At 44.8% G+C, this 27106-nt stretch overlaps 1 protein-coding gene across 7 annotated transcripts in view; it reads right to left on the reverse strand.

Annotated features, from left to right (window-relative positions):
* Positions 1 to 1324: 1324 nt before the first annotated feature.
* The window catches only part of LOC147318375 (centrosomal protein of 162 kDa-like), a 47363-nt gene continuing 21581 nt past the window's right edge, over positions 1325 to 27106 (reverse strand). For 6 of the 7 annotated variants that reach the window (XM_086310290.1, XM_086310288.1, XM_086310294.1 and 3 more), the window contains 20 exons: positions 26328 to 26534; positions 25853 to 25934; positions 23333 to 23582; positions 23041 to 23257; positions 22680 to 22828; positions 20373 to 20507; positions 20137 to 20268; positions 17792 to 17904; positions 17326 to 17425; positions 17110 to 17236; positions 15410 to 15573; positions 7612 to 7713; positions 7299 to 7532; positions 4467 to 4664; positions 4017 to 4284; positions 3377 to 3509; positions 2725 to 2866; positions 2555 to 2653; positions 2233 to 2367; positions 1325 to 1746 (listed from right to left, as the gene is read on the reverse strand). In XM_086310290.1, the coding sequence (XP_086166416.1) occupies positions 1546 to 1746; positions 2233 to 2367; positions 2555 to 2653; positions 2725 to 2866; positions 3377 to 3509; positions 4017 to 4284; positions 4467 to 4664; positions 7299 to 7532; positions 7612 to 7713; positions 15410 to 15573; positions 17110 to 17236; positions 17326 to 17425; positions 17792 to 17904; positions 20137 to 20268; positions 20373 to 20507; positions 22680 to 22828; positions 23041 to 23257; positions 23333 to 23582; positions 25853 to 25934; positions 26328 to 26534 (3188 nt within the window). In that variant the 3' untranslated portion in view covers positions 1325 to 1545. The remainder of the gene's footprint in view (positions 1747 to 2232; positions 2368 to 2554; positions 2654 to 2724; positions 2867 to 3376; positions 3510 to 4016; positions 4285 to 4466; positions 4665 to 7298; positions 7533 to 7611; positions 7714 to 15409; positions 15574 to 17109; positions 17237 to 17325; positions 17426 to 17791; positions 17905 to 20136; positions 20269 to 20372; positions 20508 to 22679; positions 22829 to 23040; positions 23258 to 23332; positions 23583 to 25852; positions 25935 to 26327; positions 26535 to 27106) is intronic. The other variant, XM_086310291.1, reaches the window with a different exon arrangement.

A 27106-nucleotide genomic window follows, 5' to 3' on the forward strand; every position in this document is an offset into this window, starting at 1 on the left:
GAAACGAACAGTCACAAATTTCATGGTAGTATCCAGAAAGAACAGAAAAAAACTTAAATAGATTTTCATGTCATGAGTGAAATAAATATTATATCACACCAAGCACAACATGACTTAACACTTGATGGAAAAACGATTCTTTCGAAGCACAGCAGTAACTGGTCACCAGGTTTGCACACATCTCAGGAAGGAGTTTGTTCCACCCTCTTTATAGAAACTCCTGTAGTTTTCTTGGCTGCTGCTAAACAAAAAGAAAGTTCAGCTCCCTCCTGAGTACCGAGGCCTGGAGACTGGCTCGGCCGCTCCTTTGTTGCCTTGGCAGTATGTTGGCAATCACTGTCAAGTTGGAAGACCACGACAATCTTCAGTATTCTTGCTGGTCTTGTGCAGGTCCACAGCCTCGTTCCTGACATTTTTTGACAGCTCTTTGGTTTTTCCAATGGTCGTAGAGAAGCTGGAGCGGAAGAAACTGACTCTGAAGACAGGCGGCGTGCTTTAAACACAAGTTAAGATCAGTAGTGTCTGTAATTGACTGATTGTAATCTGTGTCCCACATGGGCGCACAGCTGCCACAGACTGTTGTACACCGTATTTCACTCAGTGACATCAGGTTTGACAGCATTCCTCGTCAGTGGCTTGAGCATGAATCGATGATTAATGTATTTGCTCGCTTGAAGATTTTATAGTAGACTTAAATATGGCTACTCGCTGCAGTTTTCTGTACTTAACTGAAAGAGTGATCACAAGGAAAACGGCATGTACATGAAGTCTTCAGAACCAGGAGTTTCAAATTCTGATTCAATGACTCTGCTGCTATAGATATGTAAGAGTCTGACAAATGACTGTAACAAAAAACCTTTCTCACCGCTATGGGTTTAATTATATTGCCAACTCATGTAGGACCACCAAACTGTGCAAAGAATCCAAGAAGATGGAAAATCTGATAATGAAGACAAATTGGATCTATAAGTTGAATCTGGAGCTGATTTCTTATTACAAAGTCTGGCATGTAGTTGACCTGCAAAGGCACTGAAACAGAGGAAAAGAGATGAAGAATTGAGACGCTGATGTGAGTCCCATCAAAAACACCTGCAGAGGAACTGACGGGCATGTTGCGCAGCAGCCATGCTTGGGTGCAGGCTGCTAACCAAGCCGGCCAGTGTTAGCTGAGACTTGGCCTCCACCTCACACTGGGGCCATAAGGAGAACATTTACTGCAGAATATTTAAATATGTGTTCATATTGTGGTTGTGATCAAGTATATTACTTTTATCTGCAGGCCCTGCTGTCATATCTAGACATGTAAAACAGTCAAAAAACAAAATGATGTTCGAGAGGTTTCTTTATTTTACACGACTGTTTCCTCTGTGGAGGCAGGGATGGTAAGCCAGTCTCTGCAGGTCTTTGGTGCAATACTGATCCTAATAAACCATTAACATGAAAAATATAAAAATAGTTATTTAAATAACAAGTAAAAGCTTCTATTGCTGACACACTGGCATGGAATCAGTGCAGCATTCACAGTCTCAGCTTTCAAACGTTGTATTAACTCCTCTGTGGAATGGCGAGCTCAGGAGTCGGCAGAACCGCTCCCTGTCGTTGCAGATGTCTCAGGATGTCCAGGATGGAGTCGAGCTCAAGGCGGAAAGCATCCATCTCCCTGCTCTTGTCCTGAGCCAGACGTCTCCAGTGCTCCAGCTCAGACTGCAAATCATCACCTGGCGTCTGCCACGCCCCCCCAAGCACCTGAAGGACACAAACAAAAGACCTCAGGTTGTATTTGATACAGTAGAACTACTTCATCTGACCTCTATGTGGATAATATCATCAGGGGAAGTGCACAAGCTTCTCCACCAAACAGTGTATATGTTTGGCCACAGGTTCAGCAGTGTGTCTAACTCCGATGTCTGTGTGACTCGCAGACGGTTTCCCAGAGTCCAGGAGACGTTTAAAGTCATTTACAGCATAACATTCAGGTCAGCTTACGTTTTCGTACAAGTTTGCCACTAGTTCAAGTTAGTTTCATTTACGCTGACAATGTGGATCCAGACCTGCTTTTGTTTGAACGTGGTTAGTTCAGGGGATCACCCACCGTGGATGTCCAAGCCTGTGTTCAAAGTTTATCACAACTGCTGATTTAAAACACCTGAATCTTGACCTTAGGGGTCACTACAGGTTCACATCAGGTTCTGGGTTCCAGTTTCTGTCAGCTAGTTGGGCCCTCACTGGTACCTGCTGCAGCTCCTTCTCTCTGTGCTGGTGTCTGAGCTCCATGTTCAGTATCTTCCTCTCCAAGGTGCACAGGAGTTTCACCTCTGAGCTTGAAGCTTCTTTAGCTTCCTTCAGCTCCTGCAGCAGTTTGGTTAGCTAAACATGAGACAGAAGCAGCTAAATTAAATTAATTAATTCCAATTAATTATTGACACATTTAATGAATTGTTTAATGGTGTATTTCATTAATTCATTTTGGCAGTCCTGGCATTCCATAATTCAGAGTCTTTCTGTGTACAATCCTGGATAGAGCCAGCACAGCGATCTTTCTCCAGCTCCTCACCTGCGTCTGCAGAGCATCCTCTCTCCTCCTGGATATTTTCAGTGCTTCTTTGCACCCCTGCGTTTCTTTCAGCTGCTTGTCCAGATGATTCATCATTATCTGCAGGTACATATGAATGTTAAAGCAGCAGGCTCATGTTGTACAGAGGCTGCTTGATGAGGGAGCCCTACCTCTTGAGTGCTCAGCTTATTAGTCAGTTCTGCAACCTTAGAGTCTGAGTGTTCGAGTGCATGGGTGGCCCGCAGGTGGTCCAACACTCTAAAGTGTTCTGCCTTCGTAGTGGATAGCTGCTCTTCAAACTCCTCTGTCAGCCTGGGAGATTAAATCATATCTTTAATTCAGGGGCAGCAGGTGATTGGCTGGGTTGTTGAAGAACATCCTACTTCTTTGCTGGATGGGTCTCTATTTGCACTATGAAGCACTGTCCAATCAGCTTTGCCTGAATCTGAAGAGAGTGTAACTTTATATTCCTGAGAATTCATCAGCAGCACAAATGTTCCAATAGCAGCCACGCATCCCCAACGTGACATCCCCTTCACCGTTTTCCTGACAGATGATGTGATCTGTATCATCTCCACACACTGTTTGTTCTCGAGTATAACCAGTGGTTGGCACTTTGTTGTACACCTGTGTATTGACGTTGACAGTGATATTCCCCATCAGCCTTTTACGGCTCAGGGATAGAAATTCAACACTGTAAATGAACTTTGATATTTAGTCTGCTTCACTGCTTTAAGTATAACATTTCCTAAACAGCAAGTGCAAGTAGAAGCATTTGGAAACAAGCAGAAAGCACACAGAAGCAAAACTACAAAACTGTACCTGCACAGCTGCTGCTTGGCCTGTGCAGCATCAGCCTTCAGAGCTTCCTTCTCCTGCTCGCTCTGCAGGAGCACAAGCTCCACCTGCTTTTTTAAAGCTTCGTTCTCCTGCAGAACCTCAGAGATATGACTCCCTGTCAGAAGGAAACATGAAAAAAATCTTCTAGCGCCTCCAGCTAGCTGCATTTTTTAAATCTGGAAAACCACAGCCCTGCTTATAGACGCTTCTATATCCCTGCTGTTAGTGTTCACACTGGGATCGATGTGGGCATGTTCTTCCTTCTGATGCAAGTCTAGAATATGTAAACAACACTTGTGTGTAAACCACTTTCAAGGATCGCTCGACAAATAACAGTCACACACACACACACACCATAAATTGCCCCCTTCACGCACTATGTACTTATACAGCACTCTGCATTGCATTATGAGTTGTTATTAATCTTTGGCTCTCTTCCACAGCACGACTTTAGTCTCGTCTCCCTGCTCTCGTCCCCGATGAGGCGAATCTTGTTGGGATTTGGAATTGAATAAATAAAATCAAAGTGAATTAAACAGTGTGACCACAAAATATTTTGATTGCATCAGGTGATCTTTAGTCCCTTTTGTGTATTACTTACTTTAAAAAAGTGCATTCCCACCTGTGAATACGGTGGGCTGATAGGTCTTCTCACACGGAGCAGCTGGGAATGTTTCTCCTCCTGCAGTGAGGAGACCTGGTTGTTGGTGTTTGCTCTCAGTGGATCGTCTTTCTGCTCGTGTGTTGGGGGCAGACGGCATGTTCCTCCGTTCCTTCTTCAGTTCCTGAATGGTCCGTGTCTTTTTAGCGAGCTCTTGATTCAGCCGCTCAAGCCGCACACCAAATGCTGCCTCGGCTTGGCGCTGGTGCCGGCCGGGACTCAGCAGGGCCTGTAAAACGAAGGGCTCTCCTCAGTATTGTATAATCGAGTACAAGTTTATTTTGTGTTATCAACTCCTCCATTATCCTACTTCATCCATTATTCCAAGGTTTCAGGGCAAAGGCTGCCTGCTCTAGCATCTGGAGGCAGCTAAGACAATAGCTCTTTGCTTTTAGTAAGACTTGTACTGACCTTCTGTTTAAGCTGCTGCTGGAGAGACTCGATCTGCTCATGCAGAGATTTCTCCTTCTGTTTGTGGCTCTGCTTCACACGGTACAGCTCTTCCTCCAGAGCCTGGACTACTGGTGACTGGGACCCAGCTGCTGCTTCAAGCTGCTGCTTACGCTGCAGCTGCTGCTCCAGCTCACAGATCTGCTGCTCGTAGCGGAGCTGCAGAGCAGACACATAGTGGCATTCAACAAAAATCTGCTACACTGTTGCAGGTTGTTTGTTTTTAAGACTCAGTTTGTGAGCATGATTTAAAATGTATTTGATTTTATAATGTGTCTAATTTGATTAAATAACTGTGACAAGTTATATATAAAACAGTCCTTAATGAAGAGGAATTAATAATACAGGACCAAGCGCAGTACATCAGTGACTGCAAGCAAAGAAACAACAAATCAAAAGCAGCTACCGACCAAAGAACACTGTTACTGATCCCTGTGTGAAACAAGCCACATGTGCTTCACACTTTCTACTTTACGTATAAACAGTGAGTGATACACAAACCAGTTAACAGGTACAGCTGGAAACTGAGCCAGTCAGCAGCTGACAGGCTCGTGGGTGTGACTAAGCAGGCCGACGCCTACAGACTCAGATCCTCCACAGTAGAGAGGCTGCAGTCCTTTATGAAACAATGCTCTGAAAACACTAATGAATATGTCCATGTCCATGACAAGAGTCCAAACTGAAATAAAACCTTTCTGTCCGTCAGTTTTTCCACAGAAATCAAAATGGCCAGTGCTGTAAGTGACTCATAGTGCTGTCACACAGCTGCTGAGGGATTTTACTACAGTGAAACTGGAGTTGAATCAGAAAAATATTATAATGTATTCACTCTGCCTCATCTCTTGAGTTATCTGCTAATGGTGCTTCAACCCCTGGCTGCTCCACAGCACTGTGACTGAGCTTGTGGACAGGTGACTGAGACGAGCTGTGTAAAGAGCTTTAAGTGCTACGAGGCGCTACAAGAGGAACTGGTTCATGTGTTCCCTCATCTGATGTTTTTAATGATCATTTCATCATTAAATGATACAAACCACAGAAAATAATGGTTCTGACACAGACTTCTATAAAACACACGGAGTCTCTACTATAAGCAGACGTCTGAAACGTGATTCTTCACTGTGATGAATCAAACTACCGTAATTGTCGGGCTATAAGCCGCTACTTTTTGCACAAGCTTTGAACCCTGCGGCTTTTAGTCAGGTGCTTCTTTTCTATGGATTGTCCATGATTTTTGTGATATCGTAAGACGATTTGTTTTGTTTGTTCTGCTGTTGTACGGCACTACGTTGCCTGGCGGAAGGATCGGGGTTCAAGAGTGGTATGTTGGTCACATGTCCATCCGCCAGGCAACATAGTGCCGTACAAGTAGCGCGAAAAACAAACTTCAAAGTAGCGCTACGCGTTCAGCGGGAGGCGCGGATGACCAGCGGCGATAAACTTGCGAAAAGCAAGTTATGCTCAACTCCACCGGTGGAATCTGACAGCGTGGAAAAGTGTGAAAACATCCACGATCACCAACGGATTTCGAAGGGCTGGACTGCTGCATGATGGAGAGGAGGACACCGCCACGGCCCTTCTGAGGGTGTTCGACTCCGACACTGACAACGAGGATTTCTTTGGTTTTGAAAGTGACAACGAAGGAAAGAAGCTGAGAGTGGATGACGAAGCCATCCTGAGCCTGTTCGTTTCCGACACTGGAGAAGAGGACTTTGGTGGTTTCAGTGCGCAGGAAGAAGAGAAAGATGGTGAATGACTGACTTTTCTTCTTGTTAAAGCCGTGTCGCTGCACCTGAGCCTAAAAGGTAGGCCGGATCTATTTTTCTGGTGTGCTGTAGGTTATTGTTATGTACTACATGTGCAAATATGTATCCATAACTTGTTTTTCAAAATATTAATAAAAGGGGTGTGTCTCCAAACAGCCGTCTCTTTCCTGACAATTCGCTTTGTGCATATTCTCTTACATATCTCTTATATTATACATATGATGAGTCAAAATTGAAACACCTGCGGCTTTTGGTCAGGTGCGGCTAATGTATGTACAAACCAGGATTTTCCCCTGATTTTAGCTTGTGCGGCTAATATTCGGGTGCGCTTTGTAGTCCGGGAAATACGGTACTTCCACAGCAAGAACATTTAAAAGTGTTGGTTCAGCACAGACACACGTTTCCTCACTGATCTGCTGTAAGTCAGACATGTGAAGGAGAAAAATAAAGGTTTTACTGTTTAGTCTCACAGCTGTGCGGTTAAGAAGCTCATTGACTGACTGAAACTGAACTTATTATGTCACACGGCTTCCTCTTTGGGCTTCAGTTCTCTATGAAGCTTTTGTCTGTTTGTCGCTCTGCTTTGCTTTTCTAGCACACCAAGCAGGAGGAGACGTGGTGATCACAAAGTGTGGATTCAGTGACTTCTACTGATGACCAGCAAGAGACGGTGGCTGCCCTATTTCTTTGGTATTAAGATGTGATTAACATATTTTTTGTCATTTAAAAAGGACAAAACCCCACACTAGCAGACAGCTGTAAAAGGTATAAACACGCCCCCAGCAGCCGAGGCTGGATGCAGGGTCACCTGATCCAGCCCTGACTATACGCTTTATCAAAGTTTTAAGCCCAATCTTAAAAGCTGAGAGTGTTTGACCCCTGAACCCAAGCTGGAAGGGGGTGAACAGGTCGGTGGTGTGACGGGGGCTTTCTGTTTAGGGTCCTCTTCAAAGTCACCCAGCTGTTACTTCCAGGCTGAGTGCTGGCAGGTCGTTACATCGACAAGCCTGTGGACTGATGTTAGCTGTACCTTGACTCTGTGAAACTGCTGCTCCATAACCTGGAGGCTGCGTTTGGCTTCCTCATCGTGATTCTCCAGCTCGGCCTCCAGACGTTGGATCCTTCGCTCCAGCAGAGCAGTGATCCGGCTGGAAGAGGACATTTTGCCAGCGTCCTCGTGGCTGGCAGATGTGGCTGCAGCATAAATCAAAGCAGGCAGCGAATTTGGGTTTCTGCTCCTGAGTATTTGTTCCAGCTCCTTCACCTGGTGAAAACACAAGTGATATGAAGTTGTAGAAGAAGGAAGGAGAAATGAATTGTTAGTGTATGCCCGTGTGCCAAACCTGTCGCTCCAAGTCCTTCATCCTCTTCGAGTCCACAAATTTGTCTCTCGCCTTTCTCTGCCAGCTGTTTCTTTTGCCCACTTCCTGTTTCAGTTTTTCTACCTGAAATGGAGACGGCCTGTTACTTCCCATCCTCATTCCTAAAGCTTTCACTGTTGTCACTGTAAAGCACCACAAAAGAACTCTCGCGGCCCGGTACCAAACGAGTCACGGACCGGTCCCCAACCCACGGACCCCGAGGCCCGGGGGTTGGGGACCGCTGCTCTAGAGCAATGTTTCCAGAGCCAGGAAAGATAGGCACGTTCCTCAAAATTAACACAATTTAAATCAATTTTAGTTTTAGTGGGGCGATCGTGGCTCAAGAGTTGGGAGTTCGTCTTGTAATCGGAAGGTTGCCGGTTCGAGCCCCGGCTCCGACAGTCTCGGTCGTTGTGTCCTTGGCCAAGACACTTAAGATAAGATAGAACTTTATTAATCCCTCGGGTGGGTTCCTCTGGGAAATTCGACTTCCAAAAAAAGCACAGCAACGACCGAAGTTACAGTTACAGAACTGTTATATATATATATATATACACACACACACACATATATAAATACAGAGACAAATATAAATAAAATATACAAAGGGGATAAATAGAATAAATAGGAATAAAAAATAAAAATACAAGTGAATTGCACATTTCAAGTATTGAGTCTATTGCACTGTTGACTATTTACAAAAAGTATTGCACAAGGTATTGTACAGTGAGGTGCAGAGGCACTACAGCTTAGTTGTTCCCCCCTCCTTTGTCCTCCTGTTTCCCCTCCCTCTCCCCTCCAGAGAGGAGTTAAACAGTCTGATGGTGTGTGGGACAAAGGAGTTTTTAAGTCTGTTAGTTCTTGTCTTGGGGAGAAGCAACCTGTCACTGAACAGACTCTTCTGGTTGTTTATGGCCGTGTGCAGAGGATGCCCAGCATTGTCCATGCTTCACCCGTTGCCTACTGGTGGTGGTCAGAGGGCCCGGTGGCGCCAGTGTCCGGCAGCCTCGCCTCTGTCAGTGCGCCCCAGGGTGGCTGTGGCTACAATGTAGCTGCCATCACCAGTGTGTGAATGTGTGTGTGAATGGGTGGATGACTGGATATGTAAAGCGCTTTGGGGTCCTTAGGGACGAGTAAAGCGCTATACAAATACAGGCCATTTACCATTTTTTCAAATCAAAACAATAGTTTCCTTGAGGCACATTTTGCTGTAACATAAAGAACTGAATGTTAGACTGAAACCAACAATCACACAATCCCCTGTAGGAGGTGCTCTGTGACAGCAGGAAAAAAAAACGATGGTTTGTGGCAAAACCATCACAGCCTGGTCACATGGTCTGACTGGGAGAGTACAACCACCAGCCTGCCTTAAATGGGAATGATGAATTATTCAAGTTGTATATCTAAAAAAGGTACAACAACAACAAAGACAAATAAAGTTCTGATCAACAAAGGAAACCGTCTCTAAGACTAAACACTGACCTCATTAATTATAAATGGTGTGATTGAATGTTTTGTTTCTATTATAAGTCCTGTTTAAATTAGTTGTTTAGAGTATTTAATGAAAACTGTACCACACACATGCTAAAACAGACTCTTAGATGGCTCGACTACACCATCTATTTCAGGTACAAACACTGAGTCACACGTTAGAAGGTTATGTTACAGTCATTGAATTAGCCTGCTTTATGTCCTGGTGGGCGGGGCTATGACTCGCCACACCCACTATCAGATCGTTACATGGAGAAACCTTTTGAATAGAGATTGAAAATGTGACGTCATTTCCGTGGTAAAACTGCAAAGGATTCTGGGTAAGAGTGGCAAGCGGTACCAGTGTACGAAGCCGTTGTATTATTAACTGCAATAGCCGGTCGCATGACAGCCACGGGAAGCCGACGGGTAAAGAGATCGTTTTTATCGGATTACATCGTTGAAGAGAAATTGTTCGAGCCATGTTTCCGAAGTAACAAAGAGCCGACGGATGGCCTGGATTGCAGCCATTCAAAGACCAAATATAACGTCCCAGAACACTCACAGGTTAGTCTGCTCCAAGCATTTACACGAAGGTCAGTCTGCTGTTGTAATTGTTGATGTAGGTTACAAATAAGTCTTAATTTGAATTGAATTCGTTGCTATGCTGCTTTGTTCACTGTGGCTTTGCGGGCTAATGTTTGTGTTTTGTAGGAAAACCAGCCTACAAAATGCAGGAATGTGATCCAGACTGGGCCCCTCTATCAGCCTGGGTCAGACCGAGTTTAAAGCTGCTACCACAGCCCGATTTGATCGGTTAAGAGAGAGAGCGAGATCGAAACGTCCCGCATATATGTGCCCAAGTGTTGTATTGAAGCAATCAATTGATGAATAACTTTTCCAGTATGTTGTTTTGTAATGTTTTTTTTTTTGTTGCATTGTTGATTAGTTTTTCACCGAAGCAGCTAATAAAGCACGATGGATTTTTTTTTTTACAATTTTGCCTTTCCTGTAAGATTCTATAATAGAGCGAAACAATAATGCCAGTTATAAATAAAAACAATAATTGAATGAATTACGAAACACTCATTTTATTTCTATTAGATCTGAAAATGTTGTGTAACACTACAACCTGAAACAACAAATAGATGCGTTGGCCTGTAACAACAGCTGTGAGATGGAATAGTCCAAATCACCAAAGTAAACTGGACCTGGGCTTGTTGCAGGATCTGAAGTTACTAAACATGTTGTGAGTGTGTGCACTCACACTTAGGACCATATAATAATAAATATGTGCGTGATGAAAGTTGTGCAGCATGCTAACGTCCTTACTCCACTCTGTATGCTCGTGTGGGTCTGACCCTTTCACTCCTTTGATTTTTTCCTCGTCCTTTTTTTGCCTCTTCGCCACGTCTGTCTTTGTACGGAGCTGCCGTGTTCACCGTCGTTTTGTACAGAACTGCAACTCGTAAACATAAAATGCAAGTAGGGATTAAAACCGCAGAATTAATGATTGCCGGTGCTGGAAATGCTTGATGCGCTTGATGCAGTGTTTTGATGTTGTTGCCACTCGTACCCACAATGCAATGCACGAAAGTCACGTGGTCTGTCAATCTCTATCTCTGTCAATTTCTATACAAAGTGTTCACGGACACCTTGGCTGCTGCCTCTAAACATATTGAGCGTTGTCGGTCGTGCATGCTGCTCATTAACATTCAGTATTTGTTAGTTACTGTTACAGGTTGCTGCTGTGGTCTGCCTACTGTGTTGTTCTCTTTTGGTTTCTTGACTTTTCTTCCAGCAGGTGATCCAGCTGACTTTTGTGGTCTTTTCCTTCTGTCCCTCTGATTTTCTTGAACTTCCCTTGTCTACGCCTTTCCCGTTCCTATCCCCCGGTCATGTCTGTTCTCATTGTAATAACTTAAAAGTAAAAATAAAGATCAATCAAGTGGACCAGTATGACAAAGCCGTAATGATCCACGTTGCCTGTTGGGCCTCTTTCTTGGCCTTCAGACGATAACTCTGATGCTACAGTGCCGAACGGCACAGGAAGAATAACTGAATTAAACTAACAACAATGACTTGCATGAGGGAAGTTCACTGAAGTCAGAGTATCATTTAAATATGTCTGTGAAGGTTCTCAGTCATCTAGGTCATTTTGACTCAAAATTGAGTCAAAGGACTCAATTTTGCCATTTCTCCGCAACAGTTGCCCACAGTGGACCTCATCTCAGCCACAGAAACCGCCATACGGATTAATAAATTATCACAGACAGAAGCAGAGCAAATCAGGATGAAAGTCTCAGCCACCCTCTCCAGTGCCAAAGTCCCTCCATCCAACCTCACAATACAGGAAAAGAAGGCCGTCGCTTCCCTGAGCAAAGACCACAACATCACTGTTTTACCAGCTGATAAGGGAAGATGCACCGTGGTCCTAAACACTACAGATTACCATACAAAGATCACTACTCTCCTCAGTGACAACAATACCTACGAAGCCCTAAAGCGAGACCCCACAAGCAGCTACAAAAAGAAAGTTATAGTTTGCCTTCAGGACCTTGAAAAGGACAAAATCATTGACTGCCTTACATATCACCGCCTTTACCCAGGGGATGCCATACCCTGCATTTACGGACTTCCTAAGATCCACAAGGAAGCTGTCCCACTCAGACCCATAGTCAGTAGCATAAACTCAGCCACTTACAACATTGCTAAACACCTTGCTACCATCCTTGCTCCTCTCGTGGGGAACACCCCACACCACATCAAGAACTCCACCGACTTCACCGACAAGGTCCAGAAACTTACCCTGGATCCAGATGAAACCATGGTGTCCTTTGATGTAGTCTCTCTCTTCACTTGCATACCCACCACGGAGGCCGTGGAGACTGTCAGAAAACGACTACAAGAAGACAGCTCCTTGGAGGACAGGACCAACTTCACACCCGATCAGATCTGCACACTGTTAGACCTCTGCCTCACCACTACATACTTCAAATACAACGAAGGCTTCTACAGACAAAAACATGGCTGTGCCATGGGCTCCCCCGTGTCACCTATTGTAGCAACCTTTACATGGAGGAAGTGGAAAGGAAGGCTCTTGGCTCTTTCAAAGTAAGAGCACCCAGCCACTGGTACAGATATGTAGACGACACCTGGGTCAAAATCAAGACACAAGAAGTGGAATCCTTCACTGCGCACATTAACGCTGTGGATAAAAACATCAAGTTCACCAGGGAAGACACAAAGGACGACTGTTTGCCTTTCCTGGACTGCGCTGTGCACATTGAAGAGAACGGCAAACTCAACATCGAAGTTTACCAGAAGCCCACACACACGGACCAGTACCTCCTCTTTGACTCCCATCACCCTCTGGAACACAAACTTGGAGTAATCAGGACCCTACACCACCGGGCAGAACATGTTCCCTCTAAGCCTGAAGGGAAAAAGAAGGAACACACACATCAGAAAGGGTTTTATTGCCAAATGTTGAGCGGGTTTACAACATTAGGAAATTGCTGCGGTGCTTCAGTGCAAACATACTGTTATAAATTACGCTTAAATAGACATGAAAATAAAAATAAGAATAAGAGTTAAAAGTGCTAAGTAGATAGATATATACATGATATATACATGATATATACATGAGTGCAGGTGGTGATCAGTGCCAAACATGGAATGATGCAGTGAACACAGCGTAGGGTCATGTGTTAGTGGTGGGAACAGTCGTACGTTTATTGTTCATGTGTCCAACAGCAGAGGGGAAGAAACTGTTCTTATGGCGAGAGGTTCTGGTGCGAATGGACCGGAGCCTCCTGCCTGAGGGGAGCAGGTCAAACAGACTGTGTCCAGGGTGAGAAGGGTCAGCTGAGATCCGAGCTGCATGCCGCAGTGTCCTGGAGGTGTACAGGTCCTGCAGAGATGGGAGTCTGCAGCCAATCACCTTCTCAGCAGAGCGCACAACACGCTGCAGTCTCTGTTTGTCCCTGATAGTGGCTCCAGTGTACCACACGGTGATGGAGGAGGTGAGGATGGACTCGATGATTGCGGTGTAGAATTGCATCATCGTCCGTGCTGGCAGGTTGAATTTCTTCAGCTGCCTCAGGAAGTACATCCTCTGCTGGGCTTTCTTAATGACGGAGGTGATGGTGGGCTCCCACTTCAGGTCCTGAGTGATGGTGGTACCCAGGAAGCGGAATGAGTCCAGAGAGATGATGGGGGTATCAGTCAGGATGATGGGGGGGAGTGGAGCTGTGTGCTTCCTGAAGTCCACAATAATCTCCACTGTCTTCTGGGCATTCAGCACCAGGTTGTTGTGGCTGCACCAGGACACCAGACGTTCAACCTCCCTCCTGTAGGCAGACTCGTCCCCGTCCGAGATGAGCCCAATAACGGTGGTGTCATCTGCAAACTTGATTAGCTTGACAGACTGGTGGGTGGAGGTGCAGCAGTTGGTGTACAGGGAGAAGAGCAGAGGAGAAAGAACACAGCCCTGAGGGGAGCCGGTGCTGATGGTCCGGGAGTCCGAGACATTCTTTCCCAGCCTCACATGCTGCTTCCTGTCCGTCAGGAAGTCAGTGATCCACCGGCAGATGGGATCAGGCACATTCATCTGGGAAAGCTTGCCTCGGAGATGGTCTGGAAGGATGGTGTTGAAGGCAGAGCTGAAGTCCACAAACAGGATCCTGGCGTAGGTTCCTGGGGAGTCCAGATGCTGCAGGATGAAGTGTAGGGCCATGTTGATGGCGTCGTCTACAGACCTGTTGGCTCTGTATGCAAACTGCAGGGGGTCCAGGAGGGGGGCCGTGAGGGTCCTGAGATGGGAGAGAACCAGGCGCTCAAAAGACTTCATGACCACAGATGTCAGAGCCACGGGTCTGTAGTCATTTAGTCCAGTGATCCTAGGTTTCTTGGGGACAGGGATTATGGTGGAGGACTTGAAGCAGGCAGGCACATGACATGCCTGCAGTGAGGAGTTGAAAATGCCAGAAAACACTGGGGCCAGCTCGTTTGCACAGTGTCTGAGGGTGGCAGGAGACACACCGTCTGGGCCGGGAGCTTTCCGAGCATTCAGACTCTTAAACTGCTTCCTCACATCTGCTTCATGAATATGAAGAGTTGTGGTGGGAGGAGGTGGTGTGAAATCCTCTTTTGTGTGGGGTGAGGAGGGGGGTGTTGTAGGTGAAGTGTTTGATGGTGGTGATGGCTCTATGTAGGGGGGAGAGGTGGGGGAATGAGTGTCCAAAGTGTCTCTATTGTTGGGGCCGTTGGAGGTGTGAAGGCTGCCTGATGGCTCGTCAAAACGGCAGTAAAAGTGTAAAGGAAGCACTCAAAACTAATTATCCTAATTGGGCTTTTATAAAGTCAGCAAAGAGGCACAGAAAAGAAGACCAGACACCAGTGAGGGAGGATAAGAAGGACAGACGCAACAACATTGTCATCCCCTATGTAGCCGGTGTATCAGAGAAACTCAGGAGAGTTTTCTCCAAGCATGACATCCCGGTGCATTTCAGACCCAGCAACACGCTCAGACAAAAACTGGTTCACCCGAAAGACAAAACTCCAAAACACAGACTTAACAATGTGGTGTATGCTGTACAGTGCAGCGAGGTATGCTCAGACCTCTACATTGGAGAGACCAAACAGCCACTTCACAAGCGCATGGCACAACACAGAAGAGCCACCTCCACAGGACAAGACTCAGCAGTCCATCTGCATCTAAAGGTCAAAGGTCACTCTTTCGAGGATGCCAATGTTCACATTTTGGGCAGAGAGGACAGATGGTTTGAAAGAGGAGTGAAAGAAGCATCTATGTCCACTGTGAGCGACCATCTTTGAACAGAGGCGGGGCTTACGACACCAACTCTCTGCCATCTATAATCCAGTTTTGAGTTCCTCCCCAGACGCCTTAACACCCACTCACATCCTGGGCCATCTGACCTCAGGAAATCACATGATAAGGTGGGGCCAGGTTTCACAATGAACTCACCCGAAACTCTGGCTGATTGGGACCCACACCCAGTTTCACACCTTGGATTAGGTAGATGATCATCAGGGGGTCCTTTTGTCCCTCTGTGGGGGGAAACTCCCACTAGGTTTAAATCTGGGACTCTCCACCATTTGACCTTAGAACTGAAGAAGCTTCTTGGATGAGAGGTGAAACGTCTTCAAGCAACTCAAAGAAGTCCAGACGCTTTTCTTTGCAAGTATCATTTAAAATAAAAAGTAGTTAGCACAGACAGAGGATTCATGCAGATTGAGGGTACAAAACAAATCAGTCTGTAACCATCGTGTGAGAGCGGAGCATCACCTGTTCTCTGAGCTGGTGTATCTCAGCTGTAGCAGCCTTCAGCCTGCCAGCATCTCTGTCCAGCATCTCCTGCTTCTCAGCAAACCACTGCAGCTTTTTCTTAAGGGCTGTCACTTCCTCCTGGTGCCTGTCCTCTAATACACGCATCTCAAAGGTCTGATTTCCTAACACGTTCAGGAGAAACGCACTCAGTTCTTACTCACATATACACAGCAGGTACAATAAGTATTGAACATGTCACCAGTTTCCTAAGTAAGTATATTTCTAAAGGTGCTACTGACATGAAAGCTTCACCAGCTTAATTCCCACATTACAAGAAATCAAACATAAATGTCCACAGATTAAGTTGTGTGTAAGAATGAGGAGTGACACAGACAAGTACTTAGAAAGCAATCCTGCCTTTTTATAGGCCAGATGGGACCATCAAGAAACATCTCATGATGGGTAAAAACAAATAATCTAGCTCAAGACCGTCACAGTCCTATTGTTGTAAAACATCCTGATTGGTTACAGAAGAATTTCTAAAATCCTGAAGGTTCCAGTGGCCAGCGCCCGGTCATGGCCGGTTCTCCCCACAGAGCAGTGAACAGAATTATCGCAGAGCCAGGGGCCACTTGTGGAGAGCTACAGAAAGACCAGGAATCCTGCAATTGTTTCAAACAACACAATGAAAACACGGCCTGTATGCACAATACTGTTCATTACTGAAGAAAAAGCAAAATGAAACATTTAAATTTTGCTGAAAAACAATCAAACAAGCCTTTGAAATACTGGGCGAACATAGTCTGGTCAGATGAGACCATAGTTCCACTCGTTGCATGCATAATAAACACCATGCCAACAGGTATGCACCACCAAGGCCTGGGTGTTTCAGCATGTGACACTGGCACACTTCAGGATGAAGGGAAAAATGTGCCGAGACATTCCTGATAGCGAAGAAATGACAGTAGATGTACAGAAAGGAAACTACTGACTGGCTTCAGAGAAAGAAAGAAAGTGTCTCGCCCAGCCAGTCACCTGACCCATATCCAGGTTAAAGTCAGTGGAAAGAACTAAAGGTCAGAGGTCATAGAAAGGGCCCGCGCAGCACTTTCAAGTTTTGAAGACTGTTTGCGTGGAAGTTTGGGCCAAAATCCCGCCCGAGCACACCTGGGAATACTTTCTCCACACAGGAGACGTCGTGAAGCCGTCGCCTCCAACAACGGCTTTTTGTGCGAACAGTTAAGTAAACATCAGTCAGCACGTTCAGTACTACTGACATCTATGTGTGGATTACATGTTACCCACATCTGGTGACAACTTCACTTTGAATCATACATTTAATGACATATTTGTCAGTTTGATACTTTTTGGGGTTTTATAAACAAATCACCAGTAGCAGCTGGTTACACATCTTTTCAGTGTTGCAGTAATCCTGACAGCATTTGATGCTTTTCTTTGTCACACAACATTAAAGTGAGTCTCTTTGGTCAAACACAACATTTGAAGCTGCCACTTTGATTTATGGGTTTCTGCTAAGGTGGCACATTTTTAAACTGGCAGAGTTTTGCATATTTCTACATGTTTTGAAGGCAAAACGAAGCTCCAAACTTGGGCTTGTCATTATCCTATTATAGCATTTTGGAATTGGGTTTGTATATGAAGTGAAAAGGGGATGAAAAATATGAATATTGTAGTTTCAGGACTGTTCTTTATCTTACCCGATGTGGAGGTGGCTCGGGCTTCAGCCAGGTCTCTCTCTTTCTTAATGAGCTGCAAGTCCACCTCCAGAGCCTGCTTTTCCTGCTTAAGCTTGTGGACGTCCTCAGACATCTTGGCCTCATTTCTCTGCACAAAGATTCACATCTGTGCTACATCAAAGAGGCTAACATAGCCCTTCAAGCCTTACAGTACAGGTGGATGAGAGCGGTACTAACCTGAAGTGAGTTTATTTGCGCTAACAAGTCTGCAGTGCGTGGAGTATGATCCGTTAAGCATATACTTCCCACTGGCCTCGAAGTTTTATGCAGCTGCTCCCTGGTGAGGTTAGAAAAGGTTTACCCTAACCACAGAACAACCACTCCACAGCTAGAGGACTTTATGATCTCTATTTGTTAACAACCTACTTCACAAACTTTGAATAAAGTTAGCGCTGCTGTCCCTGAACACGAGTGACTCTCCGGTTTGGCCTATGAGTTGAATACCTTCCATAGCCCAAACACGTGCTGTTAGCTTCACTGTTAGCTTCACTGTTAGGTGCTTAAATGCACAGAATGAAGCGATGCATGAACATGTGTATGACTCGCAGTGTTCCAAGTGGTCAGTCTTTCACAGTGCACATAAACACACATATATGGGTACAACAACATGTGTGTGGGACGTACAGGTCTGTCAGACGCTCACCTGGTGGCAGCCAGCTCATTCAGCAGCCGCTGGTTTTCTTTAAACATGGCCTCCTCATTAGCTTTACTCTTGGCCTGCTGAGCCTTCATCTGTAAATACAGCTTCTCATTCTCCTGGAGGAAGATTAATGTAAAAAAACAAACAAAAAAACAATGAAAAGAACAACAACTAGGTACAAATGGCTCTTGTTTTTTTAAACCGTTGCTCACACCCAATATGGGCTTTTCTATTTACTGCAGTTTGTATAAAACTGAAAATGATTAGAATTTCATAAACTGTGCCCACACGGCGTCTTAACATAGAGCTTCTGAGGCAAAGCACTGCTACGAGTGGAGAGCACTTCTAAAAAGTTGTTTTAAGCAGATGGCAGAAAGTTTAGTGCTTGGGGAAAATGAGTCCCTCTCATTAAAGACACACTCTCATCTCCCAAACCTATGCAAACTAAAGCAGGGGTCCCCAATCCCAGACCTCGAGGGCCGGTGTCCTGCAGGTTTTAGATCTCACCCTGGGTCAGCACACCTGAATCACATGATTAGTTCATTACCAGGCCTCTGGAGAACTACAGGACATGTTGGTCGTGTCCAAATTCATGGGCTGCATCCTCCTGAGGACCCGGCCTTCGCGGTCTATGTGGGCCGGGTCCTCAGAAGGTCGGGTAGGCCGGAAGTAAACGGCCGTGAAATTGGACGGTCTAGCCTTCTGATTAGCGTCGCCGCTGTCTCGGTGGAGTTTAATAAACTCGGCCGTCTGCTCCTTGCTATCTAAAATATAACAGGACACTGGCGTAAACTCTCGACCATCTCATACTTCTGTTTAATCAGTTTTCTGTTTGACGTTTAGTCAGCTGTGTGAAAACCAAGGGGGAACCCACCCGGGGGATTAATAACGTTTTATCTAATCTAATCTAATAACTTTAATCTCAGCCAAACCGATTTACTCACGAACAAACAAAACACTGAAAAAAGCCCAACAATAACATTTTTAGGTTGTCTAAGTGAATTATATATTACGTTTAACCCGAGCAGCGAAAGTCCGCGGTGATCTGAAAATGATGTGCCGGGAGTTGTGCCGTTCTCGGCCGCATCAGTAACCCTCGAGCTCCCGGCTAGCTGTCGAGCTGGTGGGTAGCAGACGTCTCCGAAAACGTCGAAGCACTTTTGCAAATATGCGATATCTTGATAAACTGAGCAGATATTTGATGTTTACACAACTACTTTCTCGCCTGAAAATATGTTAAAAGTTTATTTTGTGACCCAGAAAGATTAGTATGAGTAATTTTAAAACTTAGTAGCGGCCGCCATTGTTGGAAACTGGAGTTTGGCTGGGCCGCGCTATGAGTTCTGGGATATGGTAGGCCACGAAGGACACACCCGACCCATCCTTCAAATTCAGGGAAAAGGAGGACGCATTTGTCGGCTGCATTCGGAGGAGTCTACGAATTTGGACAGCCTTCGGCGCGTCGCTGTGACGTAATCGGTCTACAAATGCGGCCTCAGGAGGACGTAGCCCATGAATTTGGACACGACCGTTGAGGAGGTAACTTATCCATTTAAATCAGCTGTGATGGATCAAGGACACATCTAAAGTAGATGTAGAGTAGCGAAAGTCTGCAGTGATCTGAAAATGATGTGTCGGGACTTTGCCATTCTCGGCGGCTCTAGTGACCCTTGACCTCCCGGCTAGCTATCGAGCTAGTGGGTAACAGACGTCTCCGAAAACGTCGGAGCGCTTTTGAAAATATGCGGTGTCTTGATAAACTGAGCAGATATTTGAGGTTTACACAGCTACATTCTCCATGAAAATATGTTAAACGTTTATTTTGTGACCAGAAAGAATAATAAGAGTAATATTAAAACTAACTAGCTGCTGCCATTGTTGGAAACTGAGCTGGGCTGCGCTATGAATTCTGGGACACAGCTTCTTCTTCGGGGTTTAACGGCAGCTGGCATCCTTGTACATGCAGTGCTGCCATCTTCTGTTTCAGTGCGTTATTACACTCTTAAATCCTGCTACTTATTCCTGCGTCTTTTGGGATCTTACAAAGCTTCAAACGACGCGTCGACTATTAAATCAGTCGTCGACGATTTTGATAGTCGACTAATCGTGGCAGCCCTAGTATGTAGTATCATAAATTTGCATCCATTCAGTTGATGATGTAGCAAATGTATAAAATTACTTACACTGCTGGGATTACAGCTGACAGAACACAAATTAGAAAACAGTCTATTTGTTTTAGAAACAAGTCCTAATAAAAGTCCTTAAAAAGTCGAAATAACACTGAAATCATTGAGAGAAAAACGTTGTGACAAAAGTCACAATAAGATGTAGAGTTCAGGGTCACTAACCTGTTGGTAACCTTTTATGAGTGCCTCCTGCTCTTTTATTTCTTTATCAATCTGCTGGAACTTCTCATCTGCAGCAACATCTGCAGCCTCCACCCACCTCTTCTTCTGACTGGCTTCTTCTGCACTTCTCAGCTGTTGAGAGAAAAAAGTCTTACCCTGGCAGTACCCAAATAAGAATGGGCCATCCTACAGATTTCCCATATATATGGAATGAAAGTAGTGATGTGTTTGTGCACCTTGCTTTGCAGTAGGTAATTCTGCTGTCTGAGTGAGCTGAGCTCCTCTGCTCCTGCCTTCATCATCTGCAGCTCCCTCTCCTTCTGTGCCAGCTGCGTCCTCAGCTCCTCCAGCACGGAGCTGTCGTGGCCAGTCTGAAAGGCAACAAACCAAAGTCACGTCTCTCTTTCAGCAAGAATCAGTGTGCACAGGAGCTGCAGCATGTTTTTGCTTTTCTCCTATTGAACACACATTTTGGCAGTATGTTTGTGTTGTGACACTCTAAATGTAGTGTTAGGTAAAACAACACTGTCCTTGTAAAAGGTGAAAAACACTATGGATGAACGTGTGAAATCCTTTAAGCAGAGGCTGTGGCACTTTAGCTCTGCAGCTCAGTCACTCCCTGGATGGCTCTCAGTTTGCTAAAGTGATGTGCAAACAACAAAGGCTCTAACTTTACTCACATCTTTCCATTTTAAATATTTTATGTTTTAGCACCCAGAGCTGTACCAATGACCAGCTACTACGCATACTCAGGTTTTATCTAGGAGCTGTAAGCTTTAGGCTCTGCTTTGGTAACCAGCAGCAGATTTTAGGCACACAGACTTCATCCCACAAAGAGCTGGGCCTAACACTGTAAAACATGGCAAAAGGAGACCTCTGGAAGTTCAGCTCAATCTCAATGCCAGACACCAACACAGACATCGAACAGGCTGGAGAGAGGACACATCCCTTCCATCTCCAATACCCTAAATGTCAAAGGAGCTTGCAAAGAAAAGCATCTGGACTTCTTTAAGTTGCTTGAAGACGTTTCACCTCTCATCCAAGAAGCTTCTTCAGTTCTAAGGTCAAATGGTGGAGAGTCCCAGATATAAACCTAGTGGGAGTTTCCCCCCACAGAGGGACAAAAGGACCCCTGATGATCCTCTAATCGCCTGAGCCAAGGTGGGAAACTGGGCGTGGGTCCCAATCAGCCAGAGTTTCGGGTGTGTTCATTGTGAAACCTGGCCCCACCTTATCATGCGAATTCCTGAGGTCAGATGGCCCAGGATGTGAGTGGGCGTTAAGGCAGGGAAGGGAACTCAAAACTGGATTATAGATGGCAGAGAGTTGGTGTCGTAAACCCCGCCTCTGTTCAAAGATGGTCGCTCACAGTGGACATAGATGGCTTCTTTCACTCCTCTTTCAAACCATCTGTCCTCTCTGTCCAAAGTGTGAACATTGGCATCCTCGAAAGAGTGTCCTTTACTACTGTAACTTGGCTTCAGATAAGTAATAGAAAATAAATGGATTCATGTTCGCTGTATGATGTTGTTCAAGAAAAGCAGAGGTCATGGTTACTGCTGACACGCTTAGTATTAGAAGTTGAGATGGAAGTAAGCATGAGGGTGTTTGGTAATCCAATGCCACGTTCTAGATGCAGCCGGAAATTTAAATTTCCAAGTTCCAGTCAGAATATCATCTGGAATGTTCCCTCAAATCAATTAACTAATATCCCAGAAATGAAAACTGCACTGACACTGTTGTGTATTCAAGACTCACTAAATAAGCAGTGCGCAGCACACAGACCAGGCTCTATCCATCAATGTGCTGCAGGAGTGTTTCTCAGCACAAAACAACAAAAGTGTTACGGCAGAGGTTCCCAAAGTGGGGGACGCAGAGCCATTGCAAGGGGAGTATGAATGAAAAACGTGTGGACCCTGCTGGCATAACGGACAGGTTTTTGACGGGGCTCCCACACAAATGCAAAGCAGAGGATGAAGCATCTCCAAATATGTTTCCAAACCAACTTCCTTCCAAGTCAAAGAACAGATGATCATATCTTGCCTTTGGCTTCACCTGCACAAGTGCAAAGGTAGGTCTCCCTGCAGGATTAGTTTCCCCTGCGTCAGGAGCAGCGCTGGGCTGTTTAAATCACGGACACGGACGAATGTATTGACAGCAATGCTGAATATTATTACACAGGAAAAAACAACTACACAAAATAGACCATGACACCTTTCTAAATGGAGGGACAGTAACTGTGTGTAAGTGTGAACACAGGAACCACTGTGTTATGGTGTAATGTTAATGATGCATTAATGAATCTACTTTGCTAAGATACAAAACAAGCCCTGTTTTCCTCTTTTCCAGCTTCATCACTGGAATGTGAGTGATGAAGTAAGTGAAGTCACTGCAGAGTTCAAACAAGATTAACCAAACACAGCACAACAGCTGTCGTAATCTTCCTGAAGTTATACAGGTTATTACCAACCACACAGAGTAAAAAGAACAATGTGAAAAGATGCTGGTGGTCAGGAAAACCTGCACACACAGTATTTCCTTACACGGATCTGTGGAAGATGTTGCTCCAGCCTGGTTTCTCTGACTTCCTGTGCAGAATCCTGGTGTTTGGTAGCATCTATTTGCTGCTGGAGGACAGCCACTAAGGACTGAACAGATGCCACTAGTTCATTCCTCACTGTTACTCCTGGTTCTACCAGTGAAAACACACAGAAAGGGATTCAAAGAAGTGCTAACAAGTCAAGAGATTACAAGGTAAACTGACAGAATTGATGCTGGTTGATAAGAAATGAAGTTAAGCAGTTATCCAATGATCGATCAATGAGTTTCTAACAGTGTGGAAAGCACACGATTCTTTCCTACATTATTTAAGCCTCTGATGACTTGATGTGTGCAGTTAATAACCTGTGCAGTCCCAGCAGTCTTCATGGTTCGCTCTGTGTGGACACTGTGAGGAAATAGCAGACCGGGTTTTGGCTGGTGTAGCAGAACCTCTACTTATCCCCGATGACCTTGAAGTCACCGCCGTTCTCCCATCCAGGCGCTTGCCTCTTACAGGAGCTGGAGTGGCTTGTCTCATTGAAAAGGTACAGGAAGGAGAAGTAAGGGAGCCACGGGAGGCCTGAGAAAAACGTATAATGCAAAGTGTGAATGTAATCTCTTTTCTACAGTAGTGCCTTTTATATAGTTTGCTCACCGGGTGTTTCTTAGTTTTGCCAGTGTGAGATGATGTGAGAGAAGAGCTTTTGGTATGATCCTGCATCAGCTTGTCTACTTCTGCTCTGATGCTGCAAATCAGATCCTTGTTGGGGGGGTGAGCAGCACTGATTGGGTGGCTTGTCGACTCCTCGGCCCCATTTATTGCTGCAGCTGCAGGGTGCTGTGCCTCATCCGGGAATGCCCTTTCCAGTCCCCTGGAAGTCTTTTCTTGGTTGGGCTCCACAACACTGCAAAGTGACAACCACAGTAAAAAATAAACAAAATATTTTGTGTATTGTAACTTTACAGTTACTACTGTAACTATTTTTTCAGAAGAGTGGCAGTGATGTCACGATGGTGAGTTCTTCTAAATACAGACAGACGGTGGATAATACATTTTTTCTCTCATATTCATCTACATAAATGAGTACACATTAGTGCCGAGCAGAAGACTGTGGACGGACGGACGGGTGGACAGGCTTCAGCATGAGTCGTCACATCTGCCCGAGTTTCATTGATAGGTAACACATTTAGCTCACCTGTCACATTTGCCTTTGCTGTGTAAACTACATACTTTTATTTTCTTGGAGGGTGCAGATGGTTTCCTAATTATTACAATCCATTTCATAATCATTGACACTCTGAGTCCAGACCTTTTACCAACTGAAAACATTTGATTCATCATGAAAAATAAAGAAGAGTCAGGAATGATGAGCAGCTGGACAAGAATGGGACAACAATGCTCTCCAACATGTCCAGCAGCTGATTTCCTACTTCCAGATGTTTCAGGACTGTTGTAAGAAGAGGGGCTGGTACACATGGCCCAGTGTTTTTGAGATGTGCTGCTATCATTAAATACAACAGATTTTTTTTTTTTATTGTACATTTTATAAATATCGGATATATTTTCTTTGTTTTGCTGGGAACAAATAGGGGCTTCAACATATTTGCAAATCAATGCAAAGCGCTTTAATTAACATTCTGCACAGCCTCCCTGAATTTTAGAACTGATGATCACAGAAGTGATCCCTGTGTGTTAGCCCTGCGACAGACTGGCGACCTGTCCAGGGTGGACCCCGCCTCTCGCCCTATGACAGCTGGGATAGGCTCCAGCGCCCCCCGCGACCCTGAAAAGGATAAGTGGAAGCGAATGGATGGATGGATGATCACAGAAGTTGTCATGCTCTCCATAACGATCGATGCTTTCATTACTGTTTGTTTCACTGTTTTTGTTTGCGAGTTTATTCTTTGCTTCACTTCTTGTTTTATTGCTAGCAGAGTTCCTCCAGTTGATCATCCCAACCCACGGATGAACTGCTGTCCACGGCATACCAAGAACTCTTGTTTATAATAATAATAATAATAATAATAATAATAATAATGGATTACATTTATATAGCACTTTTCGAGACCCTCAAAGCACTTTACAATGCCACTATTCATTCACTCTCACATTCACACACTGGTGGAGGCAGCTACAGTTGTAGCCACAGCTGCCCTGGGGCAGACTGACAGAGGCGAGGCTGCCAGATCGCGCTACCAACACCAGTAGGCGGTAGGGTAAAGTGTCTTGCCCAAGGACACTGTTAGATTTGTATTGTTGATTGTCATTTATGCTTAGAAATATTTACTTATATATGCTTAGAGTTGTAATTAGTTGTAGATTGGTAGAGGTTTTGATCCTTGATAGTCTGCAAACTTTGTGTGTATTAGACAGCACTTTGGGAGCATGAGAGGTCATACCGTGTCTTATTATTTTATGGTAGGATTAACGTAGTTGCGTCTGTTCTAGTCTAAGTGCTCTTTGTTTAGATGAACTGCTGGACTTCCTTACCGGGGGGGTCTAGTCTACCCTCTTCCTGACCAAGGATGATTGCCTTCGTGCTTTCATGTTGTTATATGACCTTTGACACACACACACACACACACACACACACACACACACACACACACACACACACACACACAGTATTCTTTGTTCACATGTATACCTATGTAAGATGTTATATGTTAATGACCCTATGCATATTCATGTAACCACAATAAAAGGAGTGCTGTGGGGAAACCTGGCTGAGAGTCTGACAGTGGTCAAGTGGTGGAACGACGCTTGGCTCCAGCCAGGTCTCCCTCATGCATGAGTAAACCAGAGAACTTTGGTGCCTTGAGTCTTGCTTTTGCTGCGTAGCAGATTGTCCTTAACGTTCCAGCGAATAGGTTTATGTTACAAACCTATCAGACACAACGACCGAGACTGTCCGAGCCGGGGCTCGAACCAGCAACCCTCCGATTACAAGACAAAATGCCAACTCTTGAGCCGCGATCGCTCCTTAACATAGTTAAGACAGATTGTGACGTCAGATTTAAGCTTGTCTGTTGGCTGACGTTTGAATATTTACAGTGAGTCCCTTCAAATGTTACTTGAACACTGTATTTGTGCCACAAACACTGAGATACTGATGAACTGGGAGGAAAACAAGCTGGCAGCTTGCTGAGAATCCATCGACTGTGTAGTCCTGACCTGACAGGCTGGAGGGTGAAGCCTCTAATTTGAGCTGCCTCTGGTCGGAGGAGCCTCATCAGCTCTTCTGCAGTGGGCAGCTCTAAATACACACAAAGACAAAAGAATTTCTTAGCATACTTTTATCATTAACGATCCTGCCCATCACAAATACTTTTGCACAAGTAGGATGCATCTTATTTATAGGGCTAACACACATGAAGTGACATGATGTGACACAGAAGTGGAGCCCAGGTGTGACAAATGTGAAATGAAGACCTTTCTCTCAAGTCTTTGAAATCTGTGGACAAAGAAAATAATCAAAAAATTTTGATGCTTTTTCCAAAACTGTCAAATGACATTGAGGGTTCATCCCTGATCTCATTTGTAGTGTCAGAAAGAGCCGTTAGGGTACGCTCACTGAGCAACCACAGACCTGGGGTTTATACACTGTATACTCAGACCGACAAAGACTTAAAGTAGAATAATTTCTGACCTGACTCACTGGTAGAAACAGGCTGCAGAGACTGTTGGGCACGTTGAGGAGGAGAGGAAGGAGACAGAGGTCTGTTGATGCTCCATCTCACTTCCAAAGATGAGGTATGATGACCATGATCATCTGAATCCTCCACAGCATGGACCTGCCTGTAGGCCTCCTGAAGAGCCTCCAACTCTGAGGCCCCACTTTGCACGTAAGACTGACCTGTAGAGGAAATGAATGAAGTTTATCCAGAAAGCAAAGTTAAAACTTGAATGATGTTTTAGGGAAGCTTCAGTCACGTTTAAAGACCTTCCTGAAAAAGCTCGTTTCACGTGTTTACATGCTTGTTTACATCCTGACCACATATGTATTGTTTACAATTTTGTCTTATAATCTGGTTTTCATTATGCATATTTACATATTATTTTACCTAATGAGGCTAAAGTTATTAAAATGTTTTCTGTAAAAGTCAATATATAATTCATTCATTGCATAGACTGAAAATGTCACATGTGAATCACAGTGTGTGAGATGTGGATTAGACACTTTATAACCTCAAATTGGGATTAAAGTAATCTCTGTCAAAGATCAGGGACTGTGGCTGATCTCCTTAGAAGTAGTAAAATCACACAGACACTAAAGAGAAAACTGCATCAGGAAAGAGAAGCCCAGAGAAAGGGCCACATCTTAAAGGAATACCAGAGCTGAAGACCATCTATCATCCTGACACTATATTTCTGATCATGGTGGAACTCACAGTACACTGGGAGGAGCGGATTGAGGAGGCCAATGAA

The sequence above is a fragment of the Aulonocara sp. 'chitande type north' Nkhata Bay genome, linkage group LG11, assembly GCF_057382095.1.
Source record: "Aulonocara sp. 'chitande type north' Nkhata Bay isolate Kocher_YH1m ecotype deep benthic linkage group LG11, A_spYH_male_GT1.1, whole genome shotgun sequence".
Lineage (NCBI taxonomy): Eukaryota > Metazoa > Chordata > Actinopteri > Cichliformes > Cichlidae > Aulonocara > Aulonocara sp. 'chitande type north' Nkhata Bay.